We start from the raw sequence: 19,999 nt of genomic DNA, 5'->3' as shown, positions 1-19,999 counted from the left end.
AGTAGCTCAGATTCTGAAGAGGAACTGCAAAATGTGGGGGAGGAACTTTCCCAGACTCTTCCAGACAGGGAGAGACAGACTCCTCAGGTTTCAATAGTCCAGCTGGACGGAGAGGGCCTCTCTTCACCCACCCCTGTGAGAGATAGCGAGCAGGGAGAGGTGGGGCTTGGAGAGCCTGAATTCTTAGATGCCAGGCGCAGACGCAGAGCCAAGAGAGAGATGGCAGGGGCGGGGCTTGGGCGATCTGCCTGATTGGCCCAGCGGGAACAGCTATGCATAGAGACCTCACGAGGCAGAGGGAGATCCCCCCTCAATCCTTAAGTTAGGAAAGTGTGCCCACCTTTTCTCAAATGGTGGGTCACTTTCAACTTTCATAGCTTCCCTTTGAACTCCCTGAAGGCATTTCCTTTGTAGACTGTGAGTTACTGACCATTTACATCTGTATGACCCATTGAAGTAAAATAATTAAAGAGTCATGGATAGAAGCCTCTTGTCTGTGTTTTGATTTGGCTATTTGAAGTTCAGCAGGGACAAAAGGGAATCTTGACAGCTTGCCCACCATTCTCTCTTTTCTCTCTCTCTCTCTCTCTGTCTCTCTCTCTTCTCTTCGTTTCTTTTTCAATGACTGCACTCTGGGACAGCGCCATGGAACAGGCTTTGAACACATTGACGCAGGAGAACCAGGCTCTTCGCGATCAGGTCAATCAACTGGTGGGTGCTGTACAAGCCTTACAGGTGGCTGCTCAACCCCCTCCACCCCCAATCCCTCCCCATCAAAAATGCCTAGTGGCACTTCCTGAGAAATTTGGTGGCAAGGGACTATTTCAATTTTTCTGTGCCTAATCTGAACTGTACATGCACCTCCGGCTGCAGGACTTCCAGACCAACCAGATTCGTGTGAGGTTTATCATTAACCTGCTTTCAGGTGTGGTGGCAAAATGGGCTTCAGCACTTCTCCTCACTAATGACCCCCTGCTGGCAGACTACCAGAGCTTCATGACTGCGATGGGTGGGATTGGTGACCCCCTTCGTGCAGAGATGGCAACTTGGGATATCTGCCGCCTCAAGCAAGGCAAAGACTCGGTTTCCAGCTATGCGACCAGTTTTCGCTTGCTGATGCAGGATTTACAATGGAATGATGCGGCTCTGGTGGCCTAGTCTTTGGACGGTTTGAATGACGAGATGTTAGATGAGCTAGCATGGGCACCACATCCACCGACGCTGGTGGAGCTCATCCAATCGTGTCTACAGATTGACAGTTGGCTGGAAGGGCATCGTCAAGCTAAGAAGAGCTCTGTGAACCGGGATTTTCCTCCTCCTATTCCCCCGTGGCTGCTGCCCCCTCCCCCCTGCAGCCCTGCCACAAGGGCAGAAGAGACCCCGATGCAACTGGGAGCAACTCAAGCCACGCTATTGCTGGAAGAACTGGAGCCGTGGCGCGCAGAGCAGCGGTGCTTCAGGTGTGGAAAGCAGGGTCACTTTACCAGATTCTGCTGTTCCCGACCAACGGCCCCACCCCCTCCCCCACCTCCTGCCTTCCAAGCCTGACTAGGCCACCCCCCAAGTCTGTTTGGGGGTCTCCAGTGAGGAGGCACCATCCACAACTGGGGTATGCTTTCCACACATCCCCCTGTCCCATATGCTGCTTCCTGTGCACCTCCATTCTAACCAGTGTGTGTGGGGGGGAGATGTCATGGTGCTGGTGGACTCTGGGGCTACTACTAGTTTCATGGACAAAACGTTTGCTTGGTAACGCAACATTTCTGCTCTGCTTCTCCCTACTCCCTTGACAGTGGAGACTATTGATGGCCGCCCTCTCTCTTCCAGAGCAGTCACTCAGATTACAACTCCAGTCACCCTACATTCCCAGGGGCACGTCGAGCAAATTCAATTTCACCTGGCCAAGGTGCCCCAATACCCAAATGTGCTGGGTATATCCTGGTTCTCTAAACATAACCCTCAGATCTCTTGGGAGCTTCATCAAGTGCAATTCTCATCTCCCTACTGCCAACAGCATTGCTTCCCAGGAGTGAGGACGGCCCCAACTCAGGCCTTAACCCTTTCCTATCCCTCCTTGTCTTCTCCAAGCAGTTCTTCTGCACCAGTGATCCTACCAGAAAAGTATTTATTTATTTATTTATTTATTTATTTATTTATTTATTTATTTAATTTATTAATCACCCATCTGGCCGGTCACCCAGCCACTCTGGGCCATGTACAACAATAAAAACAGTTCATACAATAATATTCAACATTAAAAACATCACATTTCTAAAATTACCCCAGCCCACCCCAAATGCCTGGCTGAACAACCATGTTTTTAATGCATGGCAGAAACTCATTAAAGAGGGGGCATGGCAGAGTTCCCTAGGGAGGGAGTTCCACAGAGTGGGGGCCACCACAGAAAAGGCCCTCTCCTTCGTCCTCACCAGCCTAGCTGTCCTGGCTGATGGGACAGACAGAAGGCCATCCGAGGCTGATCTTGTTGAGCGGCCTGTCTGGTGTTGCTGGAGGCACTCCTTAAGATAGGCTGGGCCAGAACCATATAGGTTTTAAAGGTCAAAACCAACACTTTGAATTTGGCCCAGAAAACAACTGGTAGTCAGTGCAGCTCCTTCAGCACTGGAGTTATGTGATCTCACCGGCGGCTGCCTTTAATCAGGCGAGCCGCCGCGTTCTGTACCAGCTAGGGCTTCCGAACTGTCTTCAAGGGTAACCCCACGTAGAGCACATTACAGTAGTCTAAATGAGAGGAGACCAGGGCATGCACTACGGATGGGAGCAGACGGTCAGGAAGGTAGGGGCACAGCAGCTGTATCAGATGGAGTTGGTACAGCACTGTCCGGCTCACAGCTGATACCTGAGCCTCCATGTACAGCTGGGAGTCTAAGATGACCCCCAAGCTGTGGACCTGGTCTTTCAAGGGTAACCGTACCCCATTCAACACCAGGTCAACATCCCCCAGCCTCCTCTTGTCTCCCACCAAAAGTACCTCGGTCTTGTCAGGGTTCAGTATGCGGCATTCTGGGATGTTTTCGACAAGAAAGAGGCTGACTGACTGCTCCCCCCCCCACTGCCCCTATGACTGTGCCATTAATCTGATCCCAGGAGCTACCATCCCAGCCGGCCGGCTGTACTCTATGTCAGAACTCTGAGCTCTGAGGGAATTTTTGGACACTAACCTGTGGCGCAATTTCATTTGCCCCTCTACTTCCCCTGCCAGCGCTCCCACCATGTTTGTGAAGAAGAAATTGAGGGAGCTCCATCTCGTCCATGACTACAGAAGCCTAAATGCCATTACTATCCCTGACAAATACCCCCTCCCCCTAATCCCTGAGATACTTGAACGCCTGGGGCAAGCCAAGATTTTCACTAAATTGGACCTGTGTGGCACCTATAAACTGATTCGCATCCAGGAGGGGGATAAGTGGAAGACCTGTTTTGGAACTAGGTACGAATCTTATGAATATTTAGTCATGCCTTTTGGCCTAGCCTCTGCTCCCTCTACGTTTTCAATTTTATGAATACCATTTTCCAGGACTATTTGGACATTTTTCTTATCATTTATTTAGATGACTTACTTATATTTTCTTTGGACCTCCACTCCCATCAACAACATGTGCAAGCGGTCCTACAGTGTCTCTGGAAACACCGCCTCTTTGTAAAACTGGAGAAATGTGCTTTTGACTTGGCATCTCTCAGGAGCGCCCTAGCTGCATCTTGCAGTCCCCACCAATAGCCAACTCAGGACACAGACGACGAGGATTCTTTCCAAGACTTTATTCCTTTATTACTTTATGACTCTTTCAGATACTAATCACTAGCGACAAAGCAAGGAACAGCACTGGGGAAAGATAGCAGAGTAGCCTAAGCTCCAGGTAAGGCAGTTGGTCCCCATTTGAAGGGGAACCACGGGAGGACTCTGAACTTATGGGCTATGGAGAGATCCTCCCTCTTTCCCTTGGGTCCTTGGGTTGCAACCGTTGTTTGAGCCCCAAACGAGCGCAACGCCTCCTTTCGGCGCCCTCCATCTGTCGTCGCTCCCTGCATCTGCGCCAAGCATCCAGCAAGCCCCCCTCCAGTGCTCTCTCACTGCCAGGGTCACTATCTATCCCAGGAATGCTGGCAGGAGGAATCTCTGCCAGCTGCTGTGCTTGTGAAAGATGAGTGAGCTCCTCTCCTATGGATTGCTGTTCTTCTTCAGAATCAGAACTGCTCTGGGGCTCTATGGGCTCAGTTTCCACCCTGACATCATCCCCGCTCCCATGAGGCCCCCCCTCGTGCTCCTCCCCTGGGGCCCCAGGTTTGTGGGGGTAGAGCTGGTGGAAGCGCCTCAGCAGCAATGGAGCATGCACATTTTCCGCGGGTTCCCAGGATCGCTCATCTGGCCCGTACCGCTTCCAGTCCACCAGATATTGCAGGCAGCCACGAGAAAGGTGTGAGTCCAGAATCTCCGCGACCTCAAACTCCTCCTCCCCCTCCACCAGCACTGGTGGCAGGGGGGGAGCCGGCCAAGCGATGAGGGTCGCCAGAAACCAGGGGGGACAGCAAGGACCAATGAAAAACAGGATGGATCTTCATGGAGGGGGCGGGAGAGCCAGGCGAAAAGCAACAGGGTTAATCTGGGCTGTAATTTGGAAAGGCCCCATGCGGCGAGGCGTGAGCTTCCTTGCGGGCGAGTGAGAGGGGAGGTATTGGGTGGACAACCAAACCCAGTCCCCCAGTTGCAGAGATGGACCCGGCTGGCGCCGCTGGTCCGCAGAGACCTTGTAGGCTGTCTTGGCTTGCTCGAGGGAGTCCCGTAAGAGGTGGTGTACTGCTCACAACTCCTCTAAAAACTCATGGGCTGCCAGCACTGAAGAGGGAGCTAGGGTGGATGGGAAAGCCTTGGGGTAGTAACCAAAATTGGCAAAAAATGGAGTTTGGCGGGTGGAAGCATGGCAGGCATTGTTATAAGCAAATTCTGCGAGAGGCAGCAAGGAAAACCAGTCATCTTGCTGGTAATTGATATAACAGCGCAAATATTGCTCCAGAGTAGCATTGGTGCGCTCGGTCTGACCGTCCATCTGTGGATGGTGGGAGGAGGAAAGATGGAGCGTCACATGGAGAAGCCCAAGTAGCTCCCTCCAGAAATGGGCAGTGAATTGGGCGCCCCTATCCGAAATGAGACCCTCAGGCCATCCGTGGAGCCGGAAAACATGTGCCAAAAAAAGCTCCGCTGTCTCCCTGGCTGTGGGCAACCCAGAGCAGGGGATAAAATGGGCCATCTTAGAAAACAAATCCACCACCACCAGAATGGTGATGTTACCATGTGAGCGAGGCAAGTCAGTGATGAAGTCAAGGGAGAGCAGTTTCCAAGGTCCTGAGGGCATAGGCAGGGGGTGAAGCAAGCCTGTGGGCTTGCCTGAGGGGGCCTTCGCCCGCTGGCAGGTTGGGCAGGAGGCGACATAGGTCTTGACGTCCCGACACACACGAGGCCACCAAAAATCCCGTGTCACTCCATGCAGGGTCTTGGTGACGCCAAAATGCCCAGCGGTGGGGGAGTCGTGGCACTGATGGAGGACCTTCTCGTGGAGGGGTCTAGAAGGCACATAAACCTGGCCGGAATGGTAAAGCAGGCCGCCTCGCAAAGAGAAGGGAGTAGAGTGGGGGGGTAGAGTGGGCAGGCAGAGGCTAGCGCCAATTCCTCCACCTTTGTGTGGACAAAAGCCTCCTGAGCCTATTCAGAGTGAATAAGCTCCTCCCAAGAGTGAGGTACTGCAGCTGTTGCCAGGCTCTGGGGGGGAAGAATCAGAGGGGGGGATTTCCCTCACCCCCTGGCTGGAGGTCTGGCTTACGAGAAAGAGCATCTGCTTGTAGGTTGTTGGAGGCCTTCACGTGGCAAATCTTAAGGTGGAACTGGGGGGAAAAAAGTGACCACCTAATCTGCTGCTGGTTTAAGGCACAGGCTGTCTGAAGATGTTCCAGGTTGCGATGGTCGGTTCTAACTTCAACTGGGTGCTGTGCCCCCTCCAGCAGATGACGCCAGGTCTCCAAAGCGGACTTGATGACCAAAAGTTCCTTCTCCCAGATGGTATAATTCCTCTCAGACATGTTCAGCTTCCTGGAGTGGTAAGCGCAGGGTTGCAACCCGCCACCCGCCCGATCTGGCTGAAAAAGCACCGCCCCCACTGCAAAGTCAGAGGCATCAGTTTGCACTAGGGATGGACGAAAGTCCCTTACCTGTCCTCGAAGCTTGCTTCGCGGTGGGGGGGAGGAACTTCGCTTCTCCCCCCGAAGTTCATGCAAGGGGGGGAGGCGCCCCGCCTCGCCCGGACGAAATTCAGGTCGGGCGGGAGGCGCCCCATCCCTCGCCAGCGAAATTCAGGCCGGGTAGAAGCGCCCCGTCTACCCGGCCGCGGAAAAAAAAAAAAACCCACCCCCGTGATAGGCTACGTAATGATTAACGTAGCCTATCATGGCTAGATTTCCAAAGTCAGCCATGATAGGCTATGTAAATCGTCACGTAGCCTATCACGGGTGACTTTGGAAAAAAAAAAAGCGCGTACGCAATAGGGATGTACGAAAGTCACTTACCTGGTCTCGCAGCTTGCTTTGCGGTGGGGGGGAGGTGCTTCGCTTCTACCCCCGAAGTTCAGGCCAGGGGGGGAGGCTTCCTGCCTCGCCCGGCCGAAATTCAGGCCGGGGGGGAGGCTTCCCGCCTCGCCCGGCCGAAATTCAGGCCGGGGAGAAGCGCCCCGTCTCCCCGGCCGCAAACTTCAAAAGAAAAGTAAAAAAAAAAGCCCCGTGATAGGCTACGAAATGATTTACGTAGCCTATCACGGCTAGATCTGCAAAGTCAGCCGTGATAGGCTACGTTAATCGTCACGTAGCCTATCATGGCTGACTTTGGAGATCTAGCCGTGATAGGCTACGTTAATCGTTACGTAGCCTATCACGGGGTTGTTGTTGTTTTTTTTACTGCACTTGTAATGCCGGCAGCGGCAGCCAGTCAAAAGACCGGCTGCTGCCCCCGCCCCTGACGAAGACCCGACGAACCGCCACCGGGACCCGCCACCGGGAGGGACATTCATGAAAGGTAAGTCCCATCCCGGGGGGGCGGGGGGGTGGAGAATTTCACTGCTGATTTTGGGGGGCCGAATGCGTTGGCACTCGGCCCCCTGAGGTTTCGGGGAGAAATTCTCCCCCATCCCTAGTTTGCACCACAAAAGGCTTCCTCGGGTCGGAATGTAACAGGATCGGCTCAGAACTAAAAAGCTTCTTAAGTTCCTCGAAAGCCTGTTGGGCAGATGCCGTCCAATGAAAAGGAGATTTTCTGCCCTTAAGGAGGTCTGTGAGAGGAGATGTCAGCCGAGCAAAGCTGGGCAGGAACTGTCTGTAAAAATTAGCAAACCCCAGAAAATGTTGCAAGTCCTGCTTGATGGATTGGGCCCGCCAGCAGAGGACAGCCTGGACCTTTGCAGGATCCATCCTGATACCGTCAGCTTCGATAATGTAGCCGAGATAGTCCAAAGAGTTTAGGTCAAATGCACATTTCTCCAGCTTGGCATAAAGATGGTGTCGTGGAGGCACTAGAGGAAAGCAGAGACATGGTTCTGATGGGCGTGGGGGTCCTCAGAATATATAATAATCGAGATACACAATGAGGAAAGTGTCCGAATAGTCCCGGAAGATGGCATTCATAAAACACAAAAACGTGGGGGGGGGGGCGCAGGCGAGCCCAAACAGCATCACTAAGTATTCATACGCTCCATACTGGGTGCCGAAACAGGTCTTCCACTCTTCCCCCTCCCAGATGCGAATCAGATTGTAGGCGCCACGCAGGTCCAACTTTGTGAAAATCTTGGCTCGCCCCAGGCGCTCCAGCATCTCCGGTATGAGGGGGAGGGGGTACTTGTCGGGGATCGAGACCAAATTCAACTCTCTAAAATCATGTACCGGGCGGAGTTCTCCCAATTTTTGGCACACAAACACGATAGAGGCGCAGGCGGGGGAGAAAGAGGGGAGAATGAAGCCACGTCTGAGGTTTGTGTCCAAAAACTCCCGCAGAGCTCCAAGTTCCGGCTCCGACATTGAATACAGCTGGCCGGCGGGGATGGTCACCCCAGGAATGAGGTTAATGGCACAGTTAAAAGGGCAGGGAGGGGGAGCTGGTCGGCCTCCTTCTTGTCGAAAACATCCCAAAAAGCCGCATACTTCTCTGGGAGGATCACAGTAGCTGAAGAACTGCCAGAAGCAGACAAAGAGGGGGAGGAAAGGGTTAAGGCCTGGGCTGGGACTGGCGCTTCAGTCAGGAGGCAATGCTCCCAGAAGTAGGGAGACACAAACTCCACTTGCTGAAGCCCCCAAGAAATTTGAGGATTATGCTTAGAGAGCCAGGAGACACCCAGTACGATTGGGTATTGGGGAACCTTGGCCAAGTGAAACTGAATCTGCTCAACATGGGACTGGGTGCGCCGAGTGAGCAGAGCTGTAATCCGGGTCACCGCGCCCAAAGAAAGAGCACGCCCATCAATGGTCTCCACTGCCAAGGGGGCAGGAAGAGGCAGGGTAGGAATCTTGTGGAAGTGAGTGAACGTTTCATCCATTAAACTGGTCGTAGCCCCAGAGTCCACTAAAGCTAGGGCCTCCACCCCACCCCACTGGGAGGAGCGGACGTGAACATGCAATAGCAGATGGGAGGGTGGGGAGGTTGCGGAAGGCACCCACCTGGTGGGGAACCGACCCCCACACTGCTTGGGGGGCAGCCTAGTCAGGCCTGGGGATGAGCAGGAGGAGGAGGAAGGAGAGGAGGGGGAGGCAGTGGGGCTGCGTGTCTGGCGCGGCAGGTTTTGGCGAAATGTCCCAGCTTTCCACACCGAAAGCATCAGCGCTCCGCACGCCACCGCTACAGTTCCTCCGGCGGCAGCAGGGCTCGGGTAGCTCCCAACTGCATCAGGATCTCCTCTGCCCCCACCACAGGGGCGGGGGGTGGGGGAGGGGCAGGAAATGTGGGGGAATGGGAGGAGGGAAATCTCAGCCCCCAGTGCCCCGCTGGGTCTGCCAGCGCCCCTCCAGCCGACTATCTATCTGGTGGCAGGTCTGGATGAGATCCTCCAAAGTAGGCGGGCTAGGCGTGCATGCCAACTCATCCAAGATCTCGTTGTTCAAACCGTCCAAAAACTGAGCCACCAGTGCAGCTTCATTCCACTGTAAAACCTGCATCAGCAAGCAAAAAGTTGTCATGTAGCTGGAAACTGAGTCCTTGCCCTGCCTGAGGTAGCGAATCTCTCGAGAAGCCGTCTGCGTGCGCAGGGGGTCACCGAAAAAACTGGCCATCACTGTCATGAAACCTTGATAGTCCCCAAGCAGGGGGTCATTAGAAGTCCTGTAGCCCATTTAGCTGCCATGCCTGAAAGTAGGTTAATGATGAAGCCCACACGAACCTGTTCCATCAGGAAATCCTCAGGTCGTAGGCGCATGTACAGCTCCGATTGGGCCCAGAAAATCTGAAAAAGTCCTTTCTCACCAGAAAACTTCGCTGGCAGAGCCACCAGGCACTTGCAGCAGGGGAAAATCGGAGGCGGTGGGGGTTGAACTGCAGCTTGCAGACTCTGTACAGCAGTCGTCAGTTGAGCCACTTGATCACAAACAGCCTGGTTCTCTTGCACAAGAGTTTGCACTGCTGGGTCCATGGCAGCTTCCAGAGGCAGTAGGAGCAGAGAGAGAAAAAAAGAAGAGGAATGGGGACCAAGCTGTCAGGAGCACCCTAGCTGCCCCTTGCAGTCCCCACCAGTAGCTAGGGATGTACAAAAGTCACTTACCTTTCCGTGGATTATGTTGATGGTGGGGGGGAGGCATTCTGTCCCTCCCCCCAGAATCCTCGAGGGGGGGGAGGCAATCCGTTCCTCCACCCCGGAATCCTCCACAGCCAGCTGTGCTCCGCGGCAGCTCTGCGGAGCAGCCGGCCAGGCCCAGGCCAGAGCCGTCCACAGCCGGATTTCTGGCCACGGAGGGCTCTGGGTAAAAACAACAACAACAACCGCGTATGCAAATGGCGGCTACAGCTGCTGCCATTTGCGTTCCTTATTTTTGGCCGTCTTAATCTACGTAAATATTTACATAGACTATGACGGCGAAAATAAAGGGGAACACAAATAGCGTAGCGGGCGCTATTTGCGTCCCTTTTTAAATATTTACGTAGGCTAAAACGGTGAATCAAAAAGGGACGCAAATAGCGCCTGCTACGCTATTTGCGTTCCCCTTTATTTTCGCCATCATAGTCTACGTAAATATTTACATAGACTAAGATGGGCAAAAATAAGGAACGCAAATGGCGGCAGTCGTATCCACCGCCATTTGCGTACGCCGTTTGTTTATTTGTTTGTTTGTTTTACCCATCCATTGTAGGCTACATAAATCTTTACATAGCCTATCATGTCTTGTAAAAAAAAAAAAAAAACCCCACAAGACTGCAAATGGTGGCGGCGGCGGCAGCCGGTCGGAAGACCAGCCACTGGAGCCGCCGCCGGCAGAGCCGCCAGCAGAGCCGCCGGCGGAGCTGCCGCTGCCCGGAACATCCGCCCCAGGTAAGTCTCATCCCGGGGGGGATCCACGGGGGGGCGGGGGGGCAGGCCGTTCCGCCATCGAGTTCGGGGGGCCGAATGCACTGGCATTCGGCCTCACTGAGATCCGTGGCGGAATTCTCTGACATCCCTACCAATAGCCAACACAGACGACGAGGATTCTTTCCGAGACTTTATTCCTTTATTACTTTATGACTCTTTCAGATACTAATCACTAGCAGCAAAGCAAGGAACAGCACTGGTGAAAGATAGCAGAGTAGCCTAAGCTCCAGGTAAGGCAGTTGGTCCCCATTTGAAGGGGAACCACGGGAGGACTCTGAACTTATGGGCTATGGAGAGATCCTCCCTCTTTCCCCTGGGTCCTTGGGACGCGACCGTTGTTTGAGTGCCAAACGAGCGCAACGCCTCCTTTCGGCGCCCTCCATCTGTCGTCGCTCCCTGCATCTGCGCCGAGCATCCAGCAAGCCCCCCTCCAGTGCTCTCTCACTGCCAGGGTCACTATCTATCCCAGGAATGCTGGCAGGAGGAATCTCTGCCAGCTGTTGTGCTTGTGAGAGATGAGCGAGCTCCTCTCCCACGGATTGCTGTTCTTCCTCAGAATCAGAACTGCTCTGGGGCTCTATGGGCTCAGTTTCCACCCTGACAGCATCCTTGGACTACCTAAGTTACATTATTTCAGCGGATGGCATCAAGAGGGATCCTGTAAAGGTCCAAGCTGTCCTCTCCTGGAAGGCTCCATCCACAAAGAAGGACTTCCAACATTTCCTGGCTTTTGCCAACTTCTACAGAAAGTTCCTGCCCGGCTATGCAAGACTGACAGCTCCTCTCACAGACATCCTCAAAGGCAAGAAATCTCTCTTTCACTGGGCTGCCTCTGCCCAACAGTCTTTTGAAGAGCTGAAAAGGCTGTTTAGCTCTGAGCCAATCCTTTTACATCCCAACCCAGGGAAGCCTTTTGTAGTGCAAACAGACAGATCTGACTTTGTGGTGGAGGCCATACTCTTCCAGCCACGACCAGCAGGAGGTGAGTTGCAGCCTTGTGCTTACCACTCCAGGAAATTAAATGTGTCTGAGCAGAATTATACCATCAGGGAGAAAGATCTGTTAGCTATAAAATCTGCCTTAGAGACGTGGCGTCATCTTTTGGAGGAGGTACAGCACCCAGTTGAAGTATGAACTGACTATCATAACCTGGAACATCTCTGTACCACCTGAGCCTTAAATCAGCATCAGATTAGGTGGTTTTTATTTTTTTCACGATTTAACCTCAAGATCCGCCACGTGAGAGCTACTGACAACCAACAGGCGGATGTACTCTCCCATAAGCCAGACCTACAGCCAGGGGGTGAGGAGAGCCCCTCCCCTCCCTGATCTTCCCCCCCCCAAGTTTGGTGGCTCCTGTAGAACCTCACTCTTGGATAGAGCTTCTTCGCACGGACCAAGCCTGGGATCCCTTCATCCGCAAAAAGGTGGCAGAACTGGGACAAGCAATTGGCTCCCCCAAGTCTACCCCCTTCTCCTTGCAAGGAGGACTGCTTTATCACTCACACAGGGCTTATGTGCCTTCCAAACGCATAAGAGAAAGAGTCCTCCATCAGTGCCATGACTCCCCCACCACTGGGCATTTTGGATTCTCCAAGACCTTACATGGGGTTACGCGGGACTTTTGGTGGCCTCGAGTGTGTTGGAATGTCAAAACTTATGTTGCCTCCTGCAAGACCTGTCAGCAAGCAAAAGACCCCTTGGGCTTACTCTGTCCCCTGCCTACACCCTCAGGCCCCTGGAAGCTGCTCTCCCTCGACTTCATCACCAACTTGCCCCACTCACAAGGTAAGACCACTGTTCTGATGGTGGAGGACTTGTTTTCTAAGATGGCTCACTTTATCCCGTGCTCAGGACTGCCTATGGCCAGGGAAACGACAGAACTCTTTTTGTCACATGTTTTCCAGCTGCATGGCTGGCCAGAGGGGCTTGTTTTGGATCGGGGGGCCCAATTCACGGCATATTTCTGGTGGGAATTGCTTTCACTGCTCAATGCGATGTTCCAGCTTTCCTCCGCTCACCACTCCCAGATGGATGGGCAGACCAAACGCACCAATGCCACTCTAAAACAATACTTACGCTGTTATGTAAACTACCAACAAGACAACTGGTTTTCCCTGCTGCCTCTGGTGGAATTCGCTTACAACAATGTGTGCCATGCCTCCACCCACCAAACTTCTTTCTTTGCCAATCTTGGGTACCATCCCAAAGCATTCCCCTCCTCGCTTAGCCCTGCGTCAGTGTCTACAGCCCATGAATTCTTGGAGGAATTGCGCTCTGTGCACCACCTCTTATGGGATTACATCGAACAGGCTAAAGCAGCGTATAAAGAAGCTGCGGACCAACTTCGCCAGCCTGGTCCACCCCTGCAAGTTGGGGACTGGGTTTGGTTGTCCACCCAATACCTCTACTCTCACCTCCCCACTAAGAAGCTCACAGCCCAATGGATGGGCCCCTTCCAAACTGCAGCCCAGATTAACCCTGTCGCTTTTCGACTGACACTCCCACCCTCCATGAAGGTGCATCCTGTTTTTCATCACTCCTTGCTTTCCCCACTAGTCTCTGGTGATCCCCATTGCTCTGACTGCCCCCCCTACCTCCGGTGGTGGTGGTGGTGGGGAGCAGTTTGAGGTCGCTGACATCCTGGACTCGCGCCTTTTCTGAGGGCGCCTGCAATACTTGGTGGACTGGAAGGGGTATGGCCCAGACGAACATTTGTATGCCCCTTGCTGCTATTCCGTTTCCACCATCAGTACCCCCACAAGCCCAGGGCCCCATGGGGGAGCAAGAGGGGGGACCTCAAAGGAGCAGGGATGATGTCAGGGGTACCTCTGAGCATATGCAGTGGCAGAGTAGCTCAGATTCTGAAGAGGAACTGCAAAACGTGGGGGAGGAGCTTTCCCAGACTCTTCCAGACAGGGAGAGACAGACTCCTCAGGTTTCAATAGTCCAGCTGGATGGAGTGGGCCTCTCTTCACACACCCCTGTGAGAGACAGCAAACAGGGAGAGGTGGCACATGGAGAGCCTGAATCCTTAGATGCCAGGAGCAGACGCAGAGCCAAGAGAGAGATGGCAGGGGCAGAGCTTAGGCGATCTGCCCGATTGGCCCGGCGGGAACAGGTACACATAGAAACCTCATGAGATAGAGGGAGATCCCCCATCACCCCTTAAGTTAGCAAAGCGTGCCCACCTTTTCTCAAACGGTGGGCAACTTTCAACCTTCATAGCTTCCCTTTGAACTCCCTGAAGGCATTTCCTTTGTAGACTGTGCGTTACTGACAATGTGCATCTGTATGACCCATTGAAGTAAAAGGATTAAAGAGCCGTGGATAGAAGCCTCTTGTCTGTGTTTTGATTTGGCTATTTGAAGTTCAGCAGGGACAAAAGGGAACCTTGACAGCAGCAGCGTGTGAGGATTTGCTCCAGGGAAGGGAGAAGGTGTAGGCAGGAAGCAATATTCATTCCCAAGACTGGTTCCTGATTTGATAACCATGGTTAACCGGAAGCCTGTGTTCCATCCACACTGGCCCTGCCTTTCTGTGCTTCACTTTTCCCATCATTACAGTGAGAGGAGTGGGGGAAATGGGCAACATATTTATCTACCTTTCCAAGGATGTTGTGAGCCTTATTTAAAATGTGTGCACTCATTAACTGCAGAAGGTTCAGCTATGTGTGGCTTGCTTTCTTGATTTACTAAGCAAACAAGATGAGTGAAACTGCATTGAATATTTGCTTTGTTCCCTTTCTTTCTAGGTGTCCCAGGTTCCTGTTGAATCCTGTGAACAGTATACAACCTGTGGAGAATGTCTGAGCTCAGGAGACCCTCACTGTGGCTGGTGTGCTCTGCACCATACGTAAGTTCAGCATTAACTGGAGATTATTATCTTAAGGCCAAACCAAACACCTCTTCATTCCAGATGTGGTACCATTATTACTTAATTAATACAAGCCTAACATTTCTCCATTTCTAGAGGGATTGCTTAGCTTTGTATGATAAATATTATTGAGCATCTAGAAAGGACTCTCCATTGTGTAAAGGAGACATTAATGCAAAAGTGTAAGGTAACATTACTCGGAGTGTGACATCTGGGCACTGGATCTAGTTTACACACATCCTTTAGTTACCTGAATTACTGCATTGTTTTTAAAGACTCTGTTAGCAGAATTATCTGCAACTTCACAGTCAGTCACATCAGCATAATACTCTCATTTTCAATTAGATTGATATTGTGATATGATTGTAAGACCTAGCCAACTAAATAACGGAGGAGAAAAAGTTCTCAGACTCCTGATATTTTGCACACACACACACACGCTCTTCCAAATTACATAGATATGTGTTTTTGCCATTAAATGAATGCATTCATGAGACATTTTATTATATCAAACCCTATGAATAGCCAGAATCCCATCCACAATCGACTTATCTTAGCCTAAGATTGCCACTTTAATCTTAGTGCAGTGTCTTCCCTATACCTCATGTTCTCTTTTCCTCTGTTCCTTTTCCGCAAAACAAGCTGCCACACACCTGCCAAGAGTCCTTCCTGGCATCAATCACTTCCTTTTAGACTGTAACCTAATAGAATCACTGTTTAAATACCACTTAGAAATTTCGGAAAGGCTGTGCACTTCAGTCTCTGTCTTAAACCCTGCAAAGTAATGAAATTGTCCAGGCTTGCTAGTCTAGCTATTCTGTGAGCTTGAAGATGTCTGCTAGGACAAAGGATAGAGGTTTTCTAGGCAACATCCTGGGGATAGCTGAGGAAGCTGTGCCTCTGAATTATTGAGGTGTTTGGCATCTTTTTCTCTTCAACAATGGCAATGCTTCCTTAAGCGGAAGGGGTGCTCGGAGTCTGAAGGAGGGAGAGGCCTGGAGTTCACTTACAGAAAGGAGTCCAAAACCCTCTTTGGGCCTGATGCCAGCTCTCCTATTAAATGTTTAGCACTTGGGGCAGAGGCAAAGGGTACCCACACAATAGCAGTTGGCAATATGCCCATGCAGCAGGTGTTGAGAGAGTGACGGGGAGAGAGGGGAGGAAGGCTCTGATGCAATATCCTGATTGGATCAGAGACCTACATATAGCAGGCTAATTTCAATGCCGCATTGTCAGAAGGCATCTAATTTTCAAAGTTCATTGCCACTTTTTAAAAAAACAAAAAACACCCCATTTGTCTCTAACCTGTTCCTAGTGCCACTTCTAGCACCACATTGGAGTCAAAGTAAAGCACATGCGGACAGATTTTCTGTAAAGCGCAGCTTCTGTTTTGGCAGAAAAATAAGGCCTGGGTTTTCCAAAATGCCAAGCAGCTCCAGTTGCGTGCATCATCTTAGCAAAAGCTTTCCCCATCAATGTTCTAAAGGAACAAGGGAAGCTGTACCCAGAATTTTTTTATATGCATCTTTTAAAGGAACAAAAGCTCATTCAGAGTCTGGAGTTAGCAACTAAAAGCAGCACACAACAATTTGCACAGGTGCTTTGATGCCTTCCTGAAGACCCAATTTTTTGGAACTGAATCTCCTTGAAATCACATTTTGCACCATTTCTATTGCCATGATTCTCAAGATATGAGGCAGAACTCCCCAAGGAGTCATTGGGAGAGTGGCATCACCAGAGAAACTGCTGGCAATAATGCTTAAGATCATGAAGACCAATTTTGTGTGCATCTTGATCAGGTCAGGATCCATATTAATTGTCTCTCTATCTTCTCTCCTCTTCTCTCTACCAGTGCAACTTTATCTTAGTTCCCTCTTCATATGCTACTGGGTACTACCTATTTTTTTCAAGCCTTTTCTTCCCTTGAGTTTTGTTCCATGGATACCTTAAACTTAAGGTTTAAAGCGTGTCATAAGTCCATCCTTTTACTTTTATCTGCCTGTCCTGCCTATGGACTAGAGCAAGACTAGTGACTTTTGCCTCTAAGCTGGCTATAAGGTCGCCTTTGCTACCATTACAGAGGCTCAGGCTGCAACCCTGATACACTTATTAGGAAGTAAGCCCTGTTGAACACAGTGAGGGTGTTGGTACAATACAACAGGCCACCATGGGTTATTTAACCCACAGTGAGGCTGTGGTGTATGTGGGGTGCATGCAGCCACCATTTTGAATATGCAACCCACTTGGTGGGTGTTGTCATGTCATGCGAACCCCTCCAAGCATGGGTTATGTAAGGACTGTTTTAGGGTTATGTGAGTGTTGTTTAACCCTCACATAAGCCATGCTCACTGGGTACGCACAACATGACAACCTCCAAACAGCGTTTGCATATTCAGTTTGGTGCCTGTAGGCACCATGGCTCATCATGGGTTAAATAACCCAGGATGAGCTGTGGTGTGTCATTTGAACCTGGTCAGTGAGACTTACTTCTAAGTAAGCATGCATAGGATTGCATTGTCAGGTATATTTTTCCTTGATGTGTTTGAGAAAGTGTGGCCAAGGCCAGAAAGAAAGATTAACATTAGCCTAACCTCATGTGTCTTATGTTGCATAGACCACAGGAGTTTAGGCAGTAACTCCCACAAAATCCCTCTAATCACTGCAAAGCATGTTTTGCTGGGAGGTGAACCTTCTACCTGCTGTTACTCCAGATGGGTTCCTGCTCCTTGACCAGCAAGGAGAATGTGTAGCATGTTCACTGGTTTGCAATGTTGCAATGCTTTTGTGATGAACACGGAGACTATCCAGACAATTTCAAACTCTTTTGATTAAGGTATTTGAGCTATGACATAAGGTCACTTCCAGCATAATATTTTCTGCATTTCTTTTTTCCCATGTGTCCACATTAGGGAGGGCAGAGGTCAGCTGGGAGATGAGGGAAGCAAATGGTAGAGAACAGACCAGTGTCAGAGATCTCAAAGGGCTGCTTGACATCTTTGGTGCCTTCCTGAAGTTCACCTGGTAGATTGTCAACAATGTGCAGATATTAACGTCTGACATTAGACATTAGCAGGGAAAGGGGCAGGCATGAGTGAGTCACATACCTCATTTTCATGCTTCTGATGTAACATCCAAAGGGAAACTAGCACATCTTCTCTGCAATGAGATGCACACGCTGTCACAGTATCTGGAGCCCACACATCTCTTCACAGGGGAAAGATGTTCAAGATCCGCTTTTAAACCTAACACCAGAAACGTCAAAAACAACTGTGCGAGTCAGTTACATATCTGCTTTTCCCACTCCGGCATGGCTTCTGCAGCCACTGTCAAATTCATATCTACACACACACACACCCTGTGATTCATGAAGACAAAAACTGCCAGCAACAATACTCTTCTCCAGATAAAGTCCTTAATTGGAGGGCTGAATTTGAGTCAGGCACATCCCCATATCTGAGCACAGAAATCTTTGCAGATCCAGGCTGCCCTATGGAAATGGGTTCTAGTGTGTATCCTAAATCAGCAGCAGCAGCAGCAGCAACAACAAAACATCATGACTGCTGCTCATAAAAACACTTGACATACTTTAAATAGAGCCTTCTTGAAGACCACTGCCAGGACTGCAAATCAGGGTTTTGATGCACTTCATACCAGAAATAAAACAGAAGGCAATAGATTCTGACTTGTACCCACCCTGGTGTGTCTCATTCTACTTACTCTTCAGTTCAATAGCTGCTGCTTCTCAAAACCATCTATTTATTTATTTATTTTGTTTTTATCCTGCTTTTTGGCAAGAGGCCCACTCCACGCACACGTCAGCAGTTAAGAACCATTAAATATACTCAAGCATCCACAGAACACTTTAGAAAACATTTAAAACACATCAAGACCACATTTGAGAGTACTAAAATTAGTAGCAATAGCAGAATATTGAAAGCAGCATCTAAAAAGATGTTCAACTTTTAGATTTCAAAAAAGCCCAGCAAAACAGAATTGTCTTCCATCTGCATTTTAATAGCATGAATAGATACATCCAGAAGACCCTATCAGAGAAGAGCCTCCCACAGTGGGAGCGTGATGTTTGCAAACAACACAGAACACAGTCAGGCTGAGAGTTAATGAAGCACTATTATAATAATAGTGATGCCTTACCTAACATCACAGGGCCAGTCAATGGCAGAGGCAGACAGAAGATTCAGCCTCTGGAGCACTTACTCTCAGCTCTGAGATCTAGCTGTTATTACTCAGTATAACCCCAGAGTCCTGTTGAGCTCTATTCATTAGCAACACTTGAAATGAAATGCAAGGTGTGATACTTCGTAGGTTTACACTACAGATCAGAATAAAAACCTGGTGGTTCCAAGGCAGTCAGATACAGCATTGAGTTGTGAGTGCATACAGAACATGCTGCAGTGACTCTGTTCAGCCTAATGGTACTTTATCAGCTTCTCTGTAGAATTTCCCTGCCTCACAAAATATCTTTTTTGAGCAGAGATCATTTTTAAGCCCTAGTCTGAACCTTTGAATGGCTGTGTTAATCTTGCTGTTCCCAAAACTGCTCTTGTATTTGTTTGGAGTCTTTGAATGCCTGAATGTTTGTATTTCATATGTCAGCTCTTGCCTCTCTAATTGTTATGTTGCGTCTGCCAAATGGGTCAGCTCTGTGCAGAAGAGGTTGGAGGTCCAAGTAGTGTTGTTCACACTGCATTTGTTAGGCAGCTGATAAAGACAAACAAGAAAGTGGAAACTTGGAATGGTGACACCACGGGATGGCCAACTGGTTCATGCTTGACCCTGCTTTCCATAATCCCTTGTGCCTGCAGACATCAAGCAGATCTGCAGGTCGCTCTATTTTTACAGTCGGAGCCCTTGAAATTCACATCTGATTTAACAATGCACACATGGCCACACTTGAGTTCATTTCCATTTTTGCACATATGCAGAATAATCCCTTTATTTCAGGATTTATGGCAGAACTTGTTATTCCACACATTTATAGATGGGTCAGTGATGGTTGATGGACAGAGGAATTTGAGGAAAGGAGGAGTCAAGAGCATGTCAGAATGTGGGAAAGCCCTCACACTGTTCCTAGGGATTGGGGGGCGGGTGGCTGTGAGCTGTTGGTAGAAATGAAGGAGGTAAAAGCCAGGAAGCTGAGTAGGGTAAGGGCCCAAAAGCAGTTTAACTAAGGGAAGAGGACAAGGCTAGGAATTGGTTGAGAAGTAGAAACTAAAAAGAAGTTCTGCCAGAAAGTTATGCACAGGAGTTCTGCCAGAAAGTTGATAACCTGAAGACCTTAAAGGTCTCCATCCATTTTCTACTGATCTTTTTTAAGGGAAATGATCCTCAAATGCTTTATGGAACCCATACGTGATTCCTAGACATGATTGCTACTTTTCGTCCTGGTACAGAAAGTAAATGATGGTGAAACCTGTGTCTGTTGAATTTCTACCTGTCACAGTACTGTTTCATGCACAGAACCTCTGTCAGGAAGCCTAGTGGCAATGATGCTGGGT

The 19,999-nt window shown here is 50.2% G+C and overlaps 1 protein-coding gene across 2 annotated transcripts in view; it reads left to right on the top strand.

The window, feature by feature from the left end:
- Positions 1-19,999, top strand: part of PLXNA2 (plexin A2) — a 611,865-nt gene that overhangs the window by 377,319 nt on the left and 214,547 nt on the right. For both annotated transcript variants that reach the window (XM_084853404.1, XM_084853402.1), the window contains one exon: positions 14,362-14,462. In XM_084853404.1, coding sequence (XP_084709530.1) covers positions 14,362-14,462 — 101 coding nt within the window. The remainder of the gene's footprint in view (positions 1-14,361; positions 14,463-19,999) is intronic.

This window comes from Heloderma suspectum, chromosome 4, assembly GCF_057233095.1.
Source record: "Heloderma suspectum isolate Gila_16-S chromosome 4, 16-S_ref, whole genome shotgun sequence".
NCBI lineage: Eukaryota > Metazoa > Chordata > Lepidosauria > Squamata > Helodermatidae > Heloderma > Heloderma suspectum.
This window is presented reverse-complemented; position numbering and strand designations above follow the sequence as displayed.